The 21,387-nt window shown below is 34.7% G+C and overlaps 1 protein-coding gene across 3 annotated transcripts; it reads right to left on the bottom strand.

Annotated features, from left to right (window-relative positions):
- Positions 1–1,211: 1,211 nt before the first annotated feature.
- On the bottom strand, positions 1,212–20,327 carry LOC138328893 (T-box transcription factor TBX15-like). Of its 3 annotated transcripts, none has more exons than XM_069275617.1 (9): positions 18,750–20,327; positions 17,850–18,052; positions 12,958–13,060; positions 12,538–12,654; positions 11,922–12,078; positions 11,120–11,269; positions 10,135–10,199; positions 8,241–8,356; positions 1,212–3,185 (listed from the first exon to the last, which is right to left on the bottom strand). In XM_069275617.1, exons 2-9 carry the CDS (start codon positions 18,031–18,033, stop codon positions 2,929–2,931), a joined length of 1,149 nt encoding a protein of 382 aa, XP_069131718.1. In that variant the 5' UTR covers positions 18,034–18,052; positions 18,750–20,327; the 3' UTR covers positions 1,212–2,928. The 3 variants fall into 3 exon arrangements, with proteins under 3 accessions (XP_069131718.1, XP_069131725.1, XP_069131714.1); XM_069275624.1 differs by having other exon boundaries at positions 18,779–20,327; XM_069275613.1 differs by lacking the exon at positions 18,750–20,327 and having other exon boundaries at positions 17,850–18,654.
- Positions 20,328–21,387: the final 1,060 nt, after the last annotated feature.

The raw sequence follows: 21,387 nt of genomic DNA, 5'->3' as shown, positions 1-21,387 counted from the left end.
CATCGTCAGACATACTGTAGATCATTCATTGGTGGGCGCCGAGATCCTTCTTGAATCTGTTGCTTTAGTACTGATAAAAAAACACGAACGTTAAGCGGCCATCTTAAGTTTTGCCAATTGAAGTTTATTACCATTTTATCTCAGAAATCATTTAAAAGGTCTCCTTCAGATTTCATTTGTTAGTCTTCAATTTTACCAGAAATGCTACTGACTGAAAATGTCAAAATCATGACGAGACCTCCTCTAGTCAACGTACATTTGAACATCTTTCTGCTATTTAGAGGGAAATTTCGAGGGGAAAAATCGTTAGGTGTGTTAGGAATGTGCGTAACATTGAGCTAGTTTTGACTTGTGTATAGATACATGTAGGAAGCTAATTATAGTTACAGACGCTCTAATCATGATTGATCGAAAATCCTGATCTCCATACATATACATATAAATTGTTAAAGGGACAATTCAGTCTAAGACAACATGAAAATTTGTACATATATCGGAGAAAAAAACGGTTCTAATGGAAATTAGATCAGTCGGTTTTACTGTGATAAGCTCGAAAAACCCATGGTGGTGAAATGTGTGTGAAACTTTCAAACTCGCTCGCTGTCCGCCATTACACATTGTGGTCGAACATCTTGTATGCCGAACCCTGTCTCTTGCTCGTAGAGTAATGCAACTTTTGTCTAGAACTGCTCAAATCGCTCTGACAGTAGTGGTTTACCTTATTAGATGAATTGTCTTGCCTAAGAATCATTTTATTACATCCTCAGTGGTGTAGTTCATTTGTTTAACGTGCGTGACTTTGGCTCGGGAATGGGTACAGAGTACATACTGTACCTGCTTAGTTACAACGGTATCAATTAAAATACTTAAAAATAACGTAGAATTTGTCAATATATTGAGTTAAATGTTTCATAAGAAATGTAGAACAATACATTTATGCCATATTTTGCTGCTTGGTTATATAAAAGAATTAGCATGAGTGAATTGTCCCTTTAACTTCCATGGAGGGTTCAACAGACGTCGAACCTTTAATTTCAAAATCTGCATCAGTCTTGGTATTGTACTGCTTCTACATAAAGATTCAAACTCTGTTGAATAGAATTTCTCGCTGTATCGAACGTTTTGCTTGGTTCGATTCTACACTAAGTATATAACATTACTATTGTAGTATAGGATATGAACTTCAACATAATAAAAGATAATACAATGAACACAGAAAGAATATTGCTTTATTTCATTAAACGAGTATAAATCCTTTACGACACATTTTGTTGTCCATTTTAACTTGTTCAGTATATCAAACGATAAACAAACGGTTCTATACAACAAGCTGTAACATAAATACGATAGCAAACGTCGATGGAAATATTAATCGTTACTCGTAAGTTTAAAGTATAGCCAGGTTAGGAAGGTTAAACATGTCAAAACTTAACCACGTTAGCAATGCCGGTTAGATCAGAAAATAAAGTAATACAGTATATAGACTGTAAAATGAATACCTGTAACAGTTGTTATAAGTTAGTAAAACAATATGCAATTAACTAGAATTTTAAACTTTATTTTAAAGATGCTCCACCGCTGACAAATAGTATTTTTTCACTATCAAAAACAGGAGAAGACGATTTAGTATTTTTCTTCAGTTACAAAAGTTACTTACTTTAGACCAATACCACCATTGAAAAGTTTGAGCTCCTAATTTTACATTAAGTTGAAAATATAAAAAATAATTAATTGCATCCCGAAAAAATTCCATGTCACTTTATTTATTCTATATGGAATGAAATAGTGATTGCTCATGCACCAAAGGCAAAATGAATTATTTCATTATATTTTTCGTGTTAATTAAACAGATATATACACGATTACACGCCAATTATTATTCAAATGATGAATGCCATTTATGCTCTGTCATCAGATTAATCGCTAACAAATAATTAAATGAAGCTTTACAAGATGAACAGGAAAAATCGGAGAATACTGTAAACCTAGTTTTATTTCACGGGCGATAACAATTCGTGAACATATACTGCCGCGAAAATGCTTCAGACAAGTTAAAGTATAACAAAAGAGGTGAAATTAAATCGTCATGAAAAAGTCGTTATATATGAAAACGTGAAATGAAGTCATGGCGATATAATTTGGTGTACAGTACATTACCTTAATATATCACCGAAAAGCTGACATTTTAACTAGGTAAATGAACGAATACGATTATAAAGTATGCTGCCATTAGGTAAGAAATCTTATACGCACTAGGATAAGGTAAAAAGATCTTTTATGTCCATGGGACACACATAATGTCATAACAAATACATGTAAAAACATGTTCCTCAACGCTATGCGCAGACAGTATTCAATATGCAGTGATTTCTCTTCCAGAACTCCCTCGAATAATAATCAAAGTAATAGAAAAACAACAAGCATTTTTAGCTAGTAAATATGAAACTAGTGTTATGTTCAGTTTGTAAAACATGAGCTGAAGCACCATGTACCATATACAAATTCATGTCCATGTGTGAATGATAAATCACTGTAAGCGTGATATACATATGTAGTATGGCAGCAAAGCATAACTGCTTATAATCTCGGTAATTGTTCTGTTAAAGTGTGATATGCAAACGCATCTCCGCCATGTAAGTTAGCATAAGATACAGTAAACAATATATAGGTTTAACATCGGACGACTATGCCAATGGGACCTATTACACTCGTTAAATGTTTTGCACCAAAACCATCCTATAGTATCGGCGTAGGTGAGATTATGCACTTTGAATGGGGATAAGGACTATCTTGTCAAAAGTAGGCCACATGATGCCCTGCCCCGCGTGACGGTCAAGGGACACGTGATTTCGAATTAAAGCAAGTGATTAATTATTAAGGCACAATGCCCTTTTTCGAAATCCCACTTGGTTACTGCATGGTTAGTCATCAAGAAAAACTTGATTTCCATTGGTCCATAAGACTTAATGTATGCGTTTGACACGCGCACGATTCGTCTGTTTGTGTACAACTATAGGTCTCTGGTGAATACATGTCGGGGGCTTCGACCTTGATGTAGCCCGACAACGTCATGGATGGTTCCATGTTCATAACGGGTATTGGTCGCTGTATATAGGACGTGTACGGATACAGACCATGGACGGAAGACATGCATTCGTCCTCGGACTTGGCTGTGTATGTTTCATCTAAAACAGAAAGATACAGAGTCAAGAAAAGGCTTCGACTTGGTATATTTTTCAGCTTGACAAGTAAATGCAATTTATAACACTTTATATAGAACCAACTATAGAATATCTTCTATTTGTAAAAGTTATGTGAACAAACTGATATAAGAGTTATTCTCCTTATAACAAGTTTCTTGAGAGACCATCGAGAGATGATTGGTGATGATATCTATTACAGATGAAAACTATCAAGAGGTGTGCGGTAAAGTTGTGAAAGCCATCGTGAGATAAAATGATGTGTGTGGATGAAGACTGTCTTAAGACGTACATGTATGGTGATACTCTTTGAAATTAAAAGACTTTCGGGAGATGTAGGACGAAGAAGAATTTTGGGAGGTGGATGAGATGAAGGTTAAGGAGATTACTCGGGAGATGAAGACCGAATGATATAGAGAGATAAACAGTGGAGAGATGACTATCGATAGATGTTGAGAAATAGGCCGGGATCTAGGGGGGGTCCACGTGCACCCCCCTTCCCCACCCCCACAACTTAACGAACCAATGTTTTTCTGAAGCCTTATGACCCACTGATAACGAAATCGAGAGGTAACATTGTATAAACTGGGATGAACTTCCGGTTATGACGTCATCAAGATGGCCGCCATCTCGAATTTCACTAAAGATTGAAAAATAGTCATAACATTGACATTTTTCAACCGAAGAAGACAAATGAGGCATCAAAATGACCACAATAGAACAACAAATACATATCAGGACCATATAATCCAATATATGTAGTTATTTCTACACAGGAAATGAAAAAATCGGATTTTAAGCTCAAAAATGGTCATTTTTAAGCAAATTTTTCATATTTGGCTTGACGCAGCAAAAATGTTTGCCAACAGCAAACTATTATTTCTAATCAGTTATTTGACCTCTTATCAATCAGTAAAAACAACACCAACAAAAAAACCAATGTTAACATTGTATAAGCTCCGGTTATGACGTCATCAAGATGACCGCCATATCGAATTTCACTAACAATTGAAAAATAGTCATAACATACACATTTTTCAACCGAAGTAGACAAATGAGGTACCAAAATGATCATAATAGAATAACAAATTCATATCGGGACCACATAATTCAATATATGTAGTGATTTCTAGGTAGGAAATGAAAAAAATCGGATTTTAAGCTCAAAAATGATAAATTTTTTAGCAAATTTTTCATACTTGGCTTGACGCAGCAAAAATGTTTACCAACAGCAAACTATTATTCGTAAACAGTTATTTGACCTCTTATCACTCAGTAAAACAATAAAATATATAGAGATACAAAAAAAAATTATTGTTATACTATCATTAAGTTTACAAAACATCACCGGGTGCGTATACTGGGTATATGCTATTTTCCTAACTCCAAACCGCTGACACTACAGTTTCCTGGTGTATTATAAGTTCCTTAAATACGTTTGACTATTGGCGATTTATAAGTAGGAAACATGAATGTAAAGTTGACAGAATATCTAGGTAGGACAAGTCACAGTTTCGTTTATTTCCTATGCATAGTATAAGCAAAATGTCAGATGGTTACCACAATGTCACATATTTCTTTCACTGGTTCTCAATTATAACCATTATCATTGTGCGTGCTTTCCCGCCTCACTGCACTATCCTCTGACGTGACTCGGCATGTCTGGTAGCTGGTACATACAGTCCGAATCAGAGTAATCGACATATCAGTATCCAATTCGTCGAAAGCCAGAGCGTCGTCTTCGATGTCGATGAGCTGATGTGACACTAAATTACCAGTAGTGTTCTAGCCTGTCATCTTTCATGACCCATCCATGGCCAGAGTTTATATCAGGAACAACAGGTTCAGGGATGTGGGATCTTCTTCAGATTCTAACACATCGTATATGCTGTTTCAGACTTCTCAGGAAATCACACCAGATCCAGATTCTTCGAATGGTGGAATGATTCAAGCACCATTCATCAACCTTGTGGACACTCGTGCGACTATAGATGGCACAGTTGATATCCTTGAGGTCTTTAATGAGGTCATAAATGTTAAATGTTTTTCATTTGTCAGACTTTCCCCAGTCCCTTGAAGGTACTGGTTGTGTCGCATCTGGTGTATGCGTGGATACACCATTGAAGACTCTCCAGAAAAAAGTTTTCTACAGTGCTCTCCAGACTTGACAAAGAGAGAAACTTCACTGTAGACCTCATTTATGACCTCAAAGAATTCACCTGTGCCATCTATGGTCACTGAGGGTTCACAAGAATGAGGAATTGTGCTTCATACGAATTAAGGAGAACAACTCAACCCTTCGCAGAATATGGCTCTGGTGTGTTTTCCATCCTACCGGAGAGGTCTGGAACATCATATACGATATGTGAATCACTAGGTTGAAAACAGGATGAGCTCCCACATCCGCGAACCCGATGTTCTTGATGTTACCTCTGGCCATGGACGGTTGACAAGTTAGAACCACGATGGTAAACCGGTAATGTGATGTCACATCAGCTCATCGACACTCTGGCGAGAAAGCACACACAACGATAATGCTTATCATTAAGAACTATTGAAAGAAATGTGTGATACTGCAGTAACCATCTGACATTTCCTTACATTATACACAGAAAAATAAAGTTAACAGTGGATGCGTTATTTCTAAAAGAAACAAATTTCGGAAAGTGTTGTGGTATTAGCGGAAACAAATGCTTTCTTCAGTTTTAATTTGATACTATATTAGTTGGCGTTGTGCTGTAAAAATTCATTTTGAGACGCTACTAGTCTACTTTCGAACATGAAAATGGATTATGTTAGGAAATTGTCAAGTCCCACTTAGATATTAAGCCAACTTAAAATTCAAATGTGTTAAGATATGAATCGTCAATTGCAAATGTTATCTTCAGGAATTTCTAAGACATCTGGAAACTGTAGTGTCAGCGGTTTGGAAAAAAAACAGCAATCATATACCCTGTATACGCACCCGGTGATGTTTTGTAAACCAAATGATGGTATAACAATAATTCTCTTTTGCATTTCTATATATTTTTGTTGTTGTTTTTACTAATTGATAAGAGGTCAAATAACTGATTACGAATAATAGTTTCTTGTTGGAAAACAATTATAGATGCGTCAAGCCAAATATGAACAATTTGTTAAAATATTACCATTTTTGAGCTTAAAATCTTATTTGTTTTTCATTTACTGCGTACACATCACTATTTATATAGGATTATTTGGTCCCTAATATGTATTTGTTGTTCGATTGTGGTAATTTTGAAACCTCATTTGTCTACTTCGGTTGAAAAATGTCTATGACTATTTTTAACTTTTCCGTGAAATTCGAGATAGCGGCCATCTTGATGACGTCATAACCGGAGCTTATACAATGTTAACATTGGGTTTTTTTGTTGGTGTTGTTTTTACTGATTGATAAGAGGTCAAATAACTGATTAGAAATAATAGTTTGCTGTTGGCAAACATTTTTGCTGCGTCAAGCCAAATATGAAAAATTTGCTTAAAAATGACCATTTTTGAGCTTAAAATCCGATTTTTTCATTTCCTGTGTAGAAATAACTACATATATTGGATTATATGGTCCTGATATGTATTTGTTGTTCTATTGTGGTCATTTTGATGCCTCATTTGTCTTCTTCGGTTGAAAAATGTCAATGTTATGACTATTTTTCAATCTTTAGTGAAATTCGAGATGACGGCCATCTTGATGACGTCATAACCGGAAGTTCATCCCAGTTTATACAATGTTACCTATCGATTTCGTTATCAGTGGGTCATAAGGCTTCAGAAAAACATTGGTTCGTTAAGTTTTGGAGGAGGTGCACGTGGACCCCCCTAGATCCCGGCCTAAAAGGAAAGTCTTTCGGTAGATGCAAGAAGATGGAGACTGTGGAATGATGTAGAGAGACAAAGAATATCGGGATATTTATAGTGATCAAGAGATCCGCTGTGGTGAAGACTTTCGGGAGATGCAGGAAGACGAAGACTTTTGGCAAATGTAAATTATCTGGAGATATGGGGATGATTACTGTCGAAAAATTTATGGTGATGAAGGCTTCTGCGGGATGAAGTCTTTCAGATGATGCAGGACGTTTTAGACCATTCTGAGATTCAAAAAACAATTGGGTAAAACACAATGTTGGGAGACGAAGACCGTCGAATGATATAGAGAGATGGACGACCTTCTGTAGATGAAGCAAAATGGAGATAATAGGGAGATATTGTTGATGAGAACTATTAAAAAATCCATTGTGGTGAAGACTTTCTGGAGATGTCGAGGAATGAAGACTTTCGGGAGATGTCGAGGAATGAAGACTTTCGGGAGATGTCGAGGAATGAAGACATTTGGGAGATGTCGAGGAATGAAGACTTTTGGGAGATGTCGAGGAATGAAGACTTTCGGGAGATGTCGAGGAATAAGACTTTTGGGAGATGTCGAGGAATGAAGACTTTTGGGAGATGTCGAGGAATGAAGACTTTCGGGAGATGTCGAGGAATGAAGACTTTTGGGAGATGTCAAGGAATGCAGAATTTCGGGAGATGTCGAGGAATGAAGAATTTGGGGAGATGCCGAGGAATGAAGGCTTTTGGGAGATGTCAAGGAATGAAGACTTTCGGGAGATGTCTATGAATGAAGACGTTTGGGAGATGTGGAGGAATGAAGGCTTTTGGACTATGAAAGCTAAGGAGATAAATATCGGCAGATGTAAAGCTATGCAGACTATCGATACTTAAAGGGTAATAAGAACAATCGATATATGAAAGGTTATGAGGACTAGGAATAAGATGACGATGGCCATAGATCCCCTACATTTCTCGAGAGTCTTCATTATACTACATGTCTTGATAGCTCCTATCATCCTATATTTTTCGATAGCATCCACCACCATACATCGCCCGATAGACTTTATCTCCTATTTCACCAACTCACTCAACAACCCCTTCCAAGAGAATATTGTTATAATGGAAATAGGGCTTAAACTTAGAAATGTAATGCATGTACGAAATGGATAATTCAGAGTTGGTGAAGTAGTTACATGCCTCTCTGGTGAGCACTTCGCTTCAGCATTCTCCTTCCGAGCAAGGAATTCATGTCAAACGCTCCCGGCCCGTCTACCTGTAGTCCATACGATTCCATCATAGCTTCTAGTGAACTCCTGTAATGGGAGAGTAAATGATTAAGTTGTCTTACTTAACGTCCTTCACGTTTGTTATTGTCAGTATAGAATTGCATATTATTTTTATCGTCTTCTTTTAACCTTCGGGGTCATTAAGAATAATGGAAGAGCTAACTGCTATAGTTTTACTTATTTCAAGCCCTTTTGTCTCGATCCAACTCATGCAAACGATGCAAATGTATGCTCTCTGTTTTCTCTTGGATATTCTATGATTACTTTATGCTTATCTATAAGATAATGTGCAATTTATACTTACCTATTTTTCTTATCAAATGTTTGTGACTATGTCAATGGTTTACGAGAAAAACAAAAACAGTGGCGTAGCGCCAGTGCATGCTTGCATGCTCGAGCATGCAAAAAATAATCTGACTAACATTTTTGTACAGTCAGAAAAAAAATACAACATTTGTATACACGTAACGCTGCAGAATACAAATGACGTAAAAATACACGTAATATGACCGGCTGTATACCTAACATAACTTTGTGCACATTGAAAGACTTAATGTATTGGCCATCAAGGACATTTATTAGCATAGTCAATATATTTCCTGTTACCAAGTTGTTAAATGTGATTATCTTTGAATCATGTCGAAGAAAATATTAGATCCCTCCAGCAAATGTAGATTTTGAATCGGCAAACACTTACGATCACCAAAATAAACAACATCGCATGAAAGTTAGAAATATTAAAAACAAACAATAAAAAAAAAACAAATAATTATGTTAAATGATAGCAAAACATCTCTAAAATAGCACTAACAACATGTTTTTTCGCCTTAGTAATGAAGATTTTGAAGTTTTTTTTTCATTTTGGTTCACTTCCAGCCCGTTAAAACGCGTATTAACCAATGATTTCCGTGGTACGAAATAGTTGGCTTTGTTTTTTGTCGAATATGAAGTTCAGGTTGTGGATTTAGAAAATATTTTTTTGATGTTGATTTTTAGGGGCTGGTTTTACGCAATTTTCACCATTTTGGCAGTGGTCTTTGACTTGCTATCGTAAACAAATCAAACACGCGAACTTAATCTTAATTTTGTTAAAATATTCACCAAAATTTTTTCCTAAGTTAAAATAATACAAAATTCAGCCATTGCTTACTATTTTATTTTTCACAGCCAAAATCCGTGTTTTTTGCTCGAGCACTGGTCAGAGGAGTCTAGTATAGTACGATTATACAGTGTAGACAATATAAAATCACCACTGTTCTAATTTTGTATATTATTTTCGCATGGTTATAAACCTTAATATCGTGACCTCCATTTAACCATTCATATAAATATATACATATATATATAAGTTTAAAGAGGTGAAATAGTTATTACATTATAACAATTTCCCGTCAGCTTCTGGGGAGCTTCGCCACCCATACCCCCTACCGGGGCTTCGCCCCTGGACCCTGAGCAGGGGGCTATCGTAACTTGCTACACGTTTCTAAATAACGTGATATATTCCCTAATGTATGAAGATTATAGAAATTCATCATATATATCCAGCAATAATATATTGCGAAAAAAGTCAAATTATTGATGAAATATATTTATATAGTGTAATGAATCCTAATTCCCCAATTTAGCGTGTTTTGTGATACCCAGAACGCTGTGACGAAATGCAGAAATATTTACAAGTCTTTTATCTGGTCTTGCAAGTGCTAAACTCATTCTCCACAAACACTTTAATGCAACCGAAAACAAGTATTAAAATCTCAGCAATCTACTCCCTAGACTTCCGGTATTCGTACTTATATGATACATACCTATTTTTACCGGCTTCTCGAAATCCTTTAGCGAATGGGTTTCTTGCAATTTTGAGCCTAGTAATCTGAAAGGTGATTGTGTTGTCTTATGTAATTTCCTGGTAATATTTTCATGAGATAACATTGGCATTCGGTTCCAATGAAAGTTTTCCCTCTTTTTACATGGTTTATGTTCAGGTTATTCTGATGATGAAGTATAATAACAATTTATTTTCAATGGTTAAACAAGTTTTCCTATTTTTTTAACATTATAAGAACGTTAAAACTCAAAGTTCTTTGCATCGTTTTCATTACAGACAACACTAACTGGACTAGTACCAACAAAATGATAACATTGCATTATTCTATTCTGCAGACGAACAGGAAAAAAACTTTGAGAGAACAAAGGGATAGCCGATAGGAGAAGAGCACTTGAGATTTATAACGGGGAGGCACTGACGACGTTTGTCTAACACCTATCTACGTTTATCTCTACAGCGATAGCGCCCCGACTCATTCGTACTTTTCGTTTTATCTTGAATGTATTTTGTGTTGATATAAGCATGGTTGTGATATAACTTCTTGGCCAAGAGCCATATCTGATTTTGTAAATTTATATGAATATGTATCCGAATACTGTGAACCTCTTTTTTCGTGTGCGATTTACATTCGCGATTTAGGAAAATTCTCTAAGTTGAACTGATATCTTCATGACCATTATCGGTTAAAATTTCAATGCAATCTTTATATTCGCGAAAGTAAACTTCTTTTGGAATGGATATCGCGAAAATAAGAAGCCGCGGAAGAAAGGCGGTTTACAGTATAAGGATTTTGTAAATAAATGTTAGTAACACAACGTAGGAGAATAATGCCGATTGTGAACATTTTCAATGACATGTTAATTAACATTGTATCAATTACCATAAGTATTTGTTCTACTGTCTCCCCTCGGATTTTCCTGGGTTTTTTTATTTTGTAAAAGAAGAATAATCTGCTCTCACATTACCTCCTGATTTTGGTAAGCGGTCACTGCTATAAATGAAGTCTGCGGAAAGATTGCGATGAAGTGTCTGTTCTCTGATTCCTCTGTTTCATCCGTCAGCACACTCTCCACGTGTATTCTTGGAATAAACTTCTGCATCGACACCAAGGATACCTGCAAGAATGCAGTATCGAAAGACATATTGAATAATGACTCTGACAAAATGACATCGACAGATGCCTTAGGAAAACAAATCGATTTTAAAGGTATGTCCATATCACATCAAAACTTTTATACCCGTCATCCACTCGTCCACATTCCTTTCTGTTCTCCAACTTAAGAAATACATTTATTGTACATTCAGTCATTGGCATCACATCCTCAATACTTAAGGGATTACTGTCACTGCCGTAACATCCACCCCTGGACTATCTCATAGTAAAACTGAATGCAGTCCAGGAAAAAAATCAAAACAACAGTCAACCACAGTGTACCGTTATACAATGCCTTTTATATACATGTACATTAAAGTATTTTACTTGTGTCTTCTGTTGTCACCAATTTTACTATGAGATAGTTTAGGGGTGGATATCATATAAGTAATAGTAATCCCTGTAGTATCAAGGATGTTGGCATTATGGTCCAAAATCAAGCCTTCGTTGGTATAAGGCACGAAGAAAATACATAGGTGGTGGAGAAAATCTTGAGAACATGTAATTTGGTTTGTCAAGTACCTCCTTTGACCTTAATTATTTCTTCTGGGTCATGAGAATTTTTCGTTGGATATAAAGAACTTTGGTAAGTAACAAATATATATATAACCTACCTGTCCCGCCCTTGTTTTATCGCTGTTGGTTAATTTGATTCGCTCAAAAGACACGACCTGTGACGTCAGGTGAGCGGCGTCCAATGGAGAGTCAGGATGATAATGAACTTGATTTGGAATCATCTTCTCCCCTGTTCCTGATACCATCCATTTGGAACTAAAAGTGAAGACATTCGTAGAATGTTACTGCTGTTACAAAAATGATACGAACCGTATCAAGTATCACCTTTATATCTGAATTATGTAGTCATCAACAAAGAAGTAAATTGAAAATAAAAAAGACAATGATTTTACTTTTGGTTTTGACAATCTAGATGGTAGAACATGTGATGTACTACTATCTTAGTATCTTACTGATTACCCAGGTTTTAATAACCCGTTGTTTGCATAACTGACTTAAGTTAAAACCATACTTGAAAACGGGCAATATGTTGGTTTTTTGTTTTTGTTTTGTGGTTCATTTTCAAAAAAAGTTAATGTCAATCAAAGGTACCGATTTGACAGAGTGATTTACTTAACGTAAAATTCCTCGTTTTGATTATATACGCAGGCGCATTAATATCTTCCAAAAGCGTGATCTGATAAGTAGTTTGCATACTTGAATTGTTAAGCTTACCTGTGGTATACATATCTATATTTGTGTTTGTCTTGTTGCTGAAAATCTATATACACTTTGTATCTTTTGTGTGTCTCTAGTCCCTGGATTCTTACTCGGATGGCGGGAAACATTCGTCTGTATTAAAGGAAAACGAAAAATCATAAAAGCGAAGACACATACTGGTTAAATGGGAAAAATGGTAAAAACTGTTTAATAATTGAGTGCCATTATGATTCATATGATATTCATCCATCGTGAGATATTGTATGAAAGAACATGAAATCATCGTTACTTTAGAGTTAAAAGTACAAAGGAAGACCTGAACATCACGAAAATTGACTGACCAGCCCTTGTCAATGAATGATCACGTGGTCTACAAAGGTGGTATCCTACACACCCCCATCATAGACCACGTGACACGTACCGGCGCTAACTTACCTGCCCGTTTTTGTGATGATCATCTCCGTGCCTAGGTTATGGAAGGCGTGCCAGAGGTCACTGTGACACAATTCGACACTGATCTGACTTCTTCCCGACATGTCTGGAGTCAAAAGTAAAAAGAAATTAAAGAAAATAGAAAGATTATGTTATTTACCACACTTTAAGATACACCATCAGATTGGGGTCAATAACAGAGACTTACAATGTATTGGTGGGTGACCTTTTGCACTATCCTCTTTGTTCTTCGGTATGTTTACTACTATATCACTGTTCTCATTCGAAGAACGTGGTATTTTTCAATATTTTTTATGGTGACCATCAATAAACGGGGAAGAGGGAAAATTTGTCACATATTAACTCATTAGGTATAGTCACAGGCATTTACTCTCTCTATATATGTGTGTGTCTGTGTAAGTATTACATACAAGAAATAAAAACAACGATTGACTAACGTGAGCGCTTTCACTCCATCCAAGGAAGCTCTTCAGAGGATGGAGCGAAAGCGCTCACGTTAGTCAGTCGTTATTGCTTTTATTTCTTGTTTATAATTTTCGTTCGTAAGGATTTTTCTTCAAATTTATCATGTAAGTATTATATATATATATATAGAGAGAAATGTCTATAGAGCCAAACGCCTGTGGTATTCTCTTATTTATCTTGATTAAATGGGATATCATAATTTACTGACGCTTTTTCGTAACACTCCAGACATAAAACATTTCTATACATGTATTCACATATCATTGATTAAGTTTATTATCATTCGCGTCAATGTTTTTATTTATTTTCATTCTTAACTAGGTCATATAGATAATTTTATCTCGTATATAGGCCAAATTTGATTATAAAGATAACCATTGCGCAATACAATCACCATGTATTTATCAGTTTCATTATACAACACTGTAATACTAGTAATAGTATACCATAACGTGTTAGGTAAGATACTTTATGGACTCACAACAAACATAATACAGTAAATATAAATTATTTTATACCGTATCCACACAGCATAAATACATTATTTTGTATAACATGAATTGTCTCCTGTGTAGAATATTTCGTTGCTGTTGAAACACGAATATGATTTGATTTATACGTTGTTGGATTTGCTGTCCCATAGGGTAATATTTCTACCCACAAAATACTTTGAATACGAAAACTGATATAATGTGTTTTGAAAACACATTTTAGTTACAGCTAAAGTCATTTAATGTAGAATACTTTTATTGGTATAAAGAAAAAGAAAATAAAAAAGATCATAAAGGAATAATTTCCATAGGTCAAATTGTTCCTCAAAATTACAACGTTTTAGTCTTATACAAATAAGTAGCTTTGTACAAACTATATTTTGTTTTGTATATGAACACGAGTTTATGAATGACGAGTCCACATGTTCGAGTCAGGCTATAATCGCGTGATCCCCAGGAAACGCTTATCTCGTGTGAAGATGGCCAACCTTATCTGGTGTCGATGGTCCATTGTCACACGATTGAATGACAGTTCTCACAGGAAAACAAACAGATAACGTAAGAATAATGAGTGAAAAATTACACGTGATAATCTCTTGTTTTGATATAGAATCAACCTTATCCTGCTGTATCGTAGTATGTACAGCTTGGTAGTGACATTATGGGTCTATTGCATGGTACTGTTATATCAATATTGTAAGATGACAGCAGTCGTAGTATTCTGGTCACTGATAGCTTGTGATAGATAACAATAGATAGTAGCACTGGTCAGTGGTCAAGAGGGCCAACGGACAGAGCAATGACACGCGTGCATCATTTTGTACTGGTTGCAGGTCAAACCAATCTTATATCATAACATTTCAAACAATTGTGTGTCCTATGCCCTTTTAAAATTACATTTCAAGGTTTGATTCTTAGATTATTTTTCATGGAGACATTGTTCGTGTATACTGTAGAAAGTAGACCTTTCAGCATGACTAAATTAGCATAGTCCCTTTACAGTAATGCATGAAATGACTAGAGCAGCTAAGTCCATATAGTTTTGCTATCATGTTCTAGAGACAAGAAAATTACATTAAGCATTGCGTTTTATTTTTCCCCGTATATACTTACGATGTGTAAGTCTTTCAATACATTTTTTTCTAAATTTGATTTTACCATTATCAAATATATTTTCAATATGAACTACATGCATTTCAATCTTTAAACGATGAACTCAATATTCCCAGCATTGACCTTTTGTTTCATTTCATCATTTATTTTTTCACGAACATTATCATTGATTTCATATCAAATGTCATCAGATTTATATCTTCTTTGTTGTGATCATAATGATAATCGACTATCTCGATGTAGATTCCCGCTATCTATTTCCTCGCACGGTAGATAGTCTGTGCTGATATACGCACAGTATATACATCAAAGGAGTATATGTTTACTCGTTAGCGGGTACCTATCCTCTCCGTAGATCAATCTGATAGTCATCAGTCAATATAGATTACAGCCCATGGGAATATCCCGTTATTCACATAAATACACGTACAGCATAGAAATCGTGGTTAACCTCACAACTTATCTTGCTCTGATGCATCCAGTCAACAAAAAGGTCATTGAAACAACAACAATACTTAGTATACCTTGTAATTTTTTCGAGGGATGATACTTTCCCGATTTCGCAAGAACTTTAATAATCGTGAAAAATATCTTCATTAGATTTAAAGCAGATCGCGAAATTTTAACTAGAAAATATTAAGTTTTATTTGAAAATCATTTCTTTAACTTTTTACCTCACGAACACCCAAATATAAGGCACAAACAAGGGAAACGTATAAGACTGAAGAAGTTGAAACGTTTTGTCAGTGCATTATATCCTTACTTTTCAAAAATCGTTTTAAAAAGCTTTTTGCTATTTTATTCTATCATAATTTTAATAAACATTTAATATTTTTTGATATCCAGTTATCTATTTAGTATAATAGTCTAGTAACTAATATTAATATTTTCAATAGCATCAATGCAACAGAATAGTTCATAATTTAAGGTCTTTTATATCTTTTAGCGATGCAGTGTGTTTAACACTCAGTTCCAAATGTTCATCCAAATTATAAGTCAAGGTTTGATTTTATAGATTAAAATATGCTTTTAATCATTTTACATCCATTGTAGATATTGGAATATTATTAATGCATACACTCTGCCATCAAAGAAAGGATATATTCAAAGGTCATAGATATAGATTATTTTTAAAACAAATGCTCCACGGCAAATGTATCATGATCACTTGACAATATGCAGTAAGTTCTTTCAAAACTTTTATTGTCAAAGTTTATATAGCTGTTAGATATATCAATGACATTCAGTTCAAAAGTTTTTAACAAGGTTTATTGTGCATAATAACAAACAGACGTCTCGCCAGAAACATGAATACTTAATTTAACATTTTTGGTATACACATCATCATTATCATCATCATCATCATCATCAATTAGATGTACAACATAGGTGTGTGTTTGTAAAATAAATGTCAAAAACATGTACACAAATCACTTATCGATAATCAGTTTAGCTTTCGCATATCTATATGAAAGTTTATAGAATAATTTTGGAATATATAGAAAAATAAAATATTTTGGAAAATAGAATATTTTTAGTTAATACACTGAAAGTGTCTTTAAATGTAAATAACATTAAATGGAATAGGTGAAGTGTCGAAGAGCAGTCTCTTTTTTCACCATATGAATAACCATCATCTAATACTTACTCTTTAATTTTTAATACAAGACATAAAAAAGTCACAAAGATTAAATAATTAAATGATTTTTTTTTGAATCCTTAGTTTTTCAATTACCAATATTAATACTTTGCGTATAATTTTGAAAAGTAAAATGCATTAATTTTCATGTGTTTAGGAAAATGTATCGTCATGATCCAATTAATGTTACCTCCTTTTATTTTTTTTTATTTTCCTATGTTTTAAACCCTCGAGATTGAAATATAGTTAAGCATTGCTTTTATATACAATTAATGAAATGTCAGGTATTAATTTTTTATCTTAAAAAGATCTCCTCTTTACTCATTTACAGTTTATTTATAAATCTGCCATATTCTCTTTTTTACTTTCAATAATATTGTGTCAATATTTTACCTTCTAATTTTAAGAACACGACATCCCGTCCTGCCATAGATTTGCATGGCGAGGAAAGTAAACAAAACTATAATAAGAATTATATCCAGAATAATACGACCTTTTAATTTTTTACTAAAAATCGTCTTCAATAAACATCCAACAATCATTTCTTTGACAATATTTCATTTTTAAAAATAAGAACTATGCTGATGTATTTTTTTTCAAAGTCCTCTATTTCCCTTATAGTTTTGAATCCTATTAAAAATAGAAATTCTCGGGATCATTTCATTGTATAATTATAATAAAGTCTATAAAACTCTTTCTTATTTAATGTTTGATGTTTTCTTAAATATGACTTCTTTTTCCAAGGTATGAGGTTGACATAATAAAATCTACTTGTTTGTTTTGATTAATAAAACCGTATTTTAATATGGTGGTATACTAAAAGTTGTTCTGTTATACTTCAGTTCTATAGTAAAATTCAATTGTATGAAATGTTATAATTCAATAAAAACAATGATTAGTTCTTATTATTTTCAATACCACACGTAATCGTCGATTTTATGTCATATATTTGTTTTTTTGAAATATTTTACACCGCTTTGTTTTTAGCATTTCTTTTTTAAATTTCTTTTTCTTTTTTATTACCAAGAAGACTAAACACATTATATACTTATCAAGAATATATTTTTTCAGTTCTATGTTGAATAATCATGAGCATCGTAGTCAGTCTAATGGCAGAAATGAATAATACAATAACTACTGGGTTATTACTTATGTAAAACGCTTACCTTGAACCGTCTGTCTGGCCGGGTGTATACATTGTATCCCGCCACTGGTGTTGGACGACAGACAGATATTTCTCACCGTATCCTCCCCATTACCGGTACACGGCTCCCCTTCCGTCCTACCCGGGGTAGTCTTTAATCCTAGTAAATTTTCTATCTGAAACGCTTCCGCATTTGGACTCAGCATATTTTATAGTGTTGTTTTCCTAGGAAAAAAATAAAACAATCTGATGGCATGAAAGTCCGCGATTTAAAATTATAATAAAATTTAACAGTTTGATGTCTGTTTGTTTATTAGTCGCGTCTTTCAATGCCTCGTGAGAAATATTCTAAGAATGTATATTTACTAATAAAATAATCATATGATAATCGAAAATTATAAAGGATTTAGATGGCAGGAACATAATTACCTAAACTACTTTACAGAATATAGATCGTTAGGCATCATTAGACTAAAACACTTGCATCAATAAGAATTTGGTAATATTGTGTCCGAAATTACCATGGAACCCATTTCGGTAAGGTTAACAAAAATGAGAATATCAGAAGTAAATGTAATAGCAAAATACAAAATCGTAGGATTGAACGCAAGAACAAATATATAAAATAGTGTAATAATTAAATGTATTCAATTAGCTAGAAAACGTGAAATCTTTTTAAATAATCAATTTAGATTGAAATAAATAAATAATAATAAATATATCAATTCGAAAAATAATTTTAAAATTAAATAAAAACGTCATTAATCCAAAAGGTTGTTACAAAAAATGAAGAAGTAAAACACTACAATGTTTTGAATATAATCTTTACAATGGGAGGTAATTGCATGCAATTGCATGCATAAAAACTTTTTTTTTCTTCTAAAAAATCAAAATGACATCTTTTTAATTACAATATGATTACCGTTAAGTAAGTGCTCCTGGTATACCCACCTGTTCCAGTGTCCTATGTCGGGTAGTGTGATGGCTTGCTATCAGCAGCTCTCTTATCAAATGTGTGTAGTGTGATTGCAATAATAGAGGTGTTGTTTTAGCCACAAGTACTTGAACATGTTGGGCCCTATTTGACCCGAGAAGGTCAGACAGTAGTGATAGGACTCCCAACTGGGCGCTATTTCATCACCCGCTTCACAGATAGCATGCTCCCTTTTACAGCCATAAAGCCTTGGAGTTTATTTTGAATTTTGTAAAAAAAAATTGGTCAAAAGTTTTATGCTTCAATTTATAAAGGCATCATGCGGTAGAGAGTGGGACTGCATCATGCAACAATTTGTTAAGGTATGGACCAATCCATGAAGGGGGCCAAAAGTAACACAAGACATTGATCTAAGATCAAAGGAGTGCTCAAATTTACACGAGATGCTGGGTACCTTCCTCCATCATATCAATTATGACCCTCAAACGCTTTTAGGAGTCCTCAGTGATTCTGATGGCCGAAATGGTTGATAATCGAGAGTTATATTTTGAAATGTTAATGGCTTTGAATGTGAAATTAAAGTCAGTCAAATAAAAGATAAAAAGTGTTACAAAATATAAAAAAAAAATGAAAATGAAATACTCATATTCACTATATATGGTGTCTCTAAATAATTTTTAGTTGGTTGGTTGGTTAGTAGCTTATAATCATGATAAACATCCTATTAACATCAAATGTCATTAAAGGACGGTCTCCCGTGTATGTTGTGTGTGTGAGTCTGTGAGTGCTTGTTTTGGGAGACTACGGTATGATCTTACTTGTATGTTTGTGATAGTATAGCCCGAGATACTCTGGCCCTGACACCTGACTTAGACATTATGACAGATAGATGTCGTAATGTCTAAGTCTGGTGGAAGGACCAGAGTATCTCATTTGATTATTTTTCTCCCATACTTAGAAGAAAAAATGATAAAATTCCACTTGGTTTCCAGCTTTTTCATCGCGTCATTATCGCAGAAACGTCGTTATGCGTCAAAATGATTGATGAAGCCATCTACAATGCGCGCCGCAGTTACGTCGCATATATTGACGACGTCATGTTATTATCCAGCGCGTGTGAGCTGTCTTACACCCCCCTGTGTAAGATAGAGATATCTTTTCCCTAGCAACCACGGGATATCCCTGTGAAGTATGGGAGAATAATAGAATCTTACATGGGTCTGTGAAGTGGACAGGGATATTTCAACCCGAGTGAAAGATTTTGGCCGATCAACCTGAGGCTCAAAATCTTTCACGAGGGTTGAGATATCACTGTCCACTTCACAAACCAATGTAAAATTCTTTTTCTCAAATACTTTGTTGAAAAAAAATGATGAAATTCCACTTGGTTTCTAGCTTTTTCATCGCGCCATTATCGCAGAAACGTCCTTATGCTTCAAAATCGATGATGTCATCTACAATGCGCGCCGCAGTTACGCCGCATGTATTGATGACGTCATGTTATTGTCTAGCGCGTGTGAGCTGAGATATATTTTCCCTAGCAACCACGGGATATCCCTGTGACGTATTGGACCTGGTTCCCTTCCCTTAGTTCTCTACTCTCCGCCAGGCTGCGCTCCGCTCACTAGGGACCGGTAGCGGGTAACCATGATGATTTTTTTGATTGGTCAATACGAGTTACACAAAGGAGACACAAGATTCTACTATTACAAAGGAGACACAAGGGTTCTACTATTACAAAGGAGAGACACAAGAGTTCTATTATTACAAAGAGACACAAGAGTTCTACTATTACAAAGGAGACACAAGAGTTCTACTATTACAAAGGAAGACACAAGAGTTCTACTATTACAAAGGAGACACAAGGGTTCTACTATTACAAAGGAGACACAAGGGTTCTACTATTACAAAGGAGACACACAAGGGTTCTACTATTACAAAGGAGACACAAGAGTTCTACTATTACAAAGGAGACACAAGAGTTCTATTATTACAAAGGAGACACAAGAGTTCTACTATTACAAAGGAGACACAAGAGTTCTACTATTACAAAGGAGACACAAGGGTTCTACTATTACAAAGGAGACACAAGAGTTCTACTATTACAAAGAAGACACAAGAGTTCTACTATTACAAAGGAGACACAAGAGTTCTACTATTACAAAGGAGACACAAGAGTTCTACTATTACAAAGGAGACACAAGGGTTCTACTAATACTATTACAAAGGAGACACAAGGGTTCTACTATCACAAATGAGACATAAGCAAGAAACAAGAACTGTCCTTCTAAATGACTATATAGCTGTTGAAAGGTCAACCAACCAACTCTTCAATGGTGGTCAATAACCTGAACCTGCAGTTTGCATTGGGCATTAAGTGCGTCTGTCCTATTATTCTTAAAATTTTATCGGGAATTATCCAGATAAAAACATAACATGTTTTCATTGTTTGAAAATTTAAACAGAACCACCGTCAACCACGACACTTTCCTCTGTTTAGGGTAAATATATCCTTTTCGACAAACGATGCGTTGGCACACTACTGTAGGGTAACACAAAGGATACAAACCCTGATCAACCAATCATCGTAGTGGGTATCAAAAGTCTGGGCTAATGACATCATTAC

The sequence above is a fragment of the Argopecten irradians genome, chromosome 1 (assembly GCF_041381155.1).
Source record: "Argopecten irradians isolate NY chromosome 1, Ai_NY, whole genome shotgun sequence".
Taxonomy (NCBI): domain Eukaryota; kingdom Metazoa; phylum Mollusca; class Bivalvia; order Pectinida; family Pectinidae; genus Argopecten; species Argopecten irradians.
This window is presented reverse-complemented; position numbering and strand designations above follow the sequence as displayed.

Coding starts and splice junctions, on each gene's coding strand:
- LOC138328893 (XM_069275617.1), bottom strand. CDS start 18,033: ATGCTGAGTCCAAATGCGGAAGCGTTTCAGATAGAAAATTTACTAGGA. Junction 12,655..12,957: donor ATCATCACAAAAACGGGCAG/GTAAGTTAGCGC, acceptor CCTTTAATACAG/ACGAATGTTTCCCGCCATCC. Junction 12,079..12,537: donor TATAGATATGTATACCACAG/GTAAGCTTAACA, acceptor CTTCACTTTTAG/TTCCAAATGGATGGTATCAG.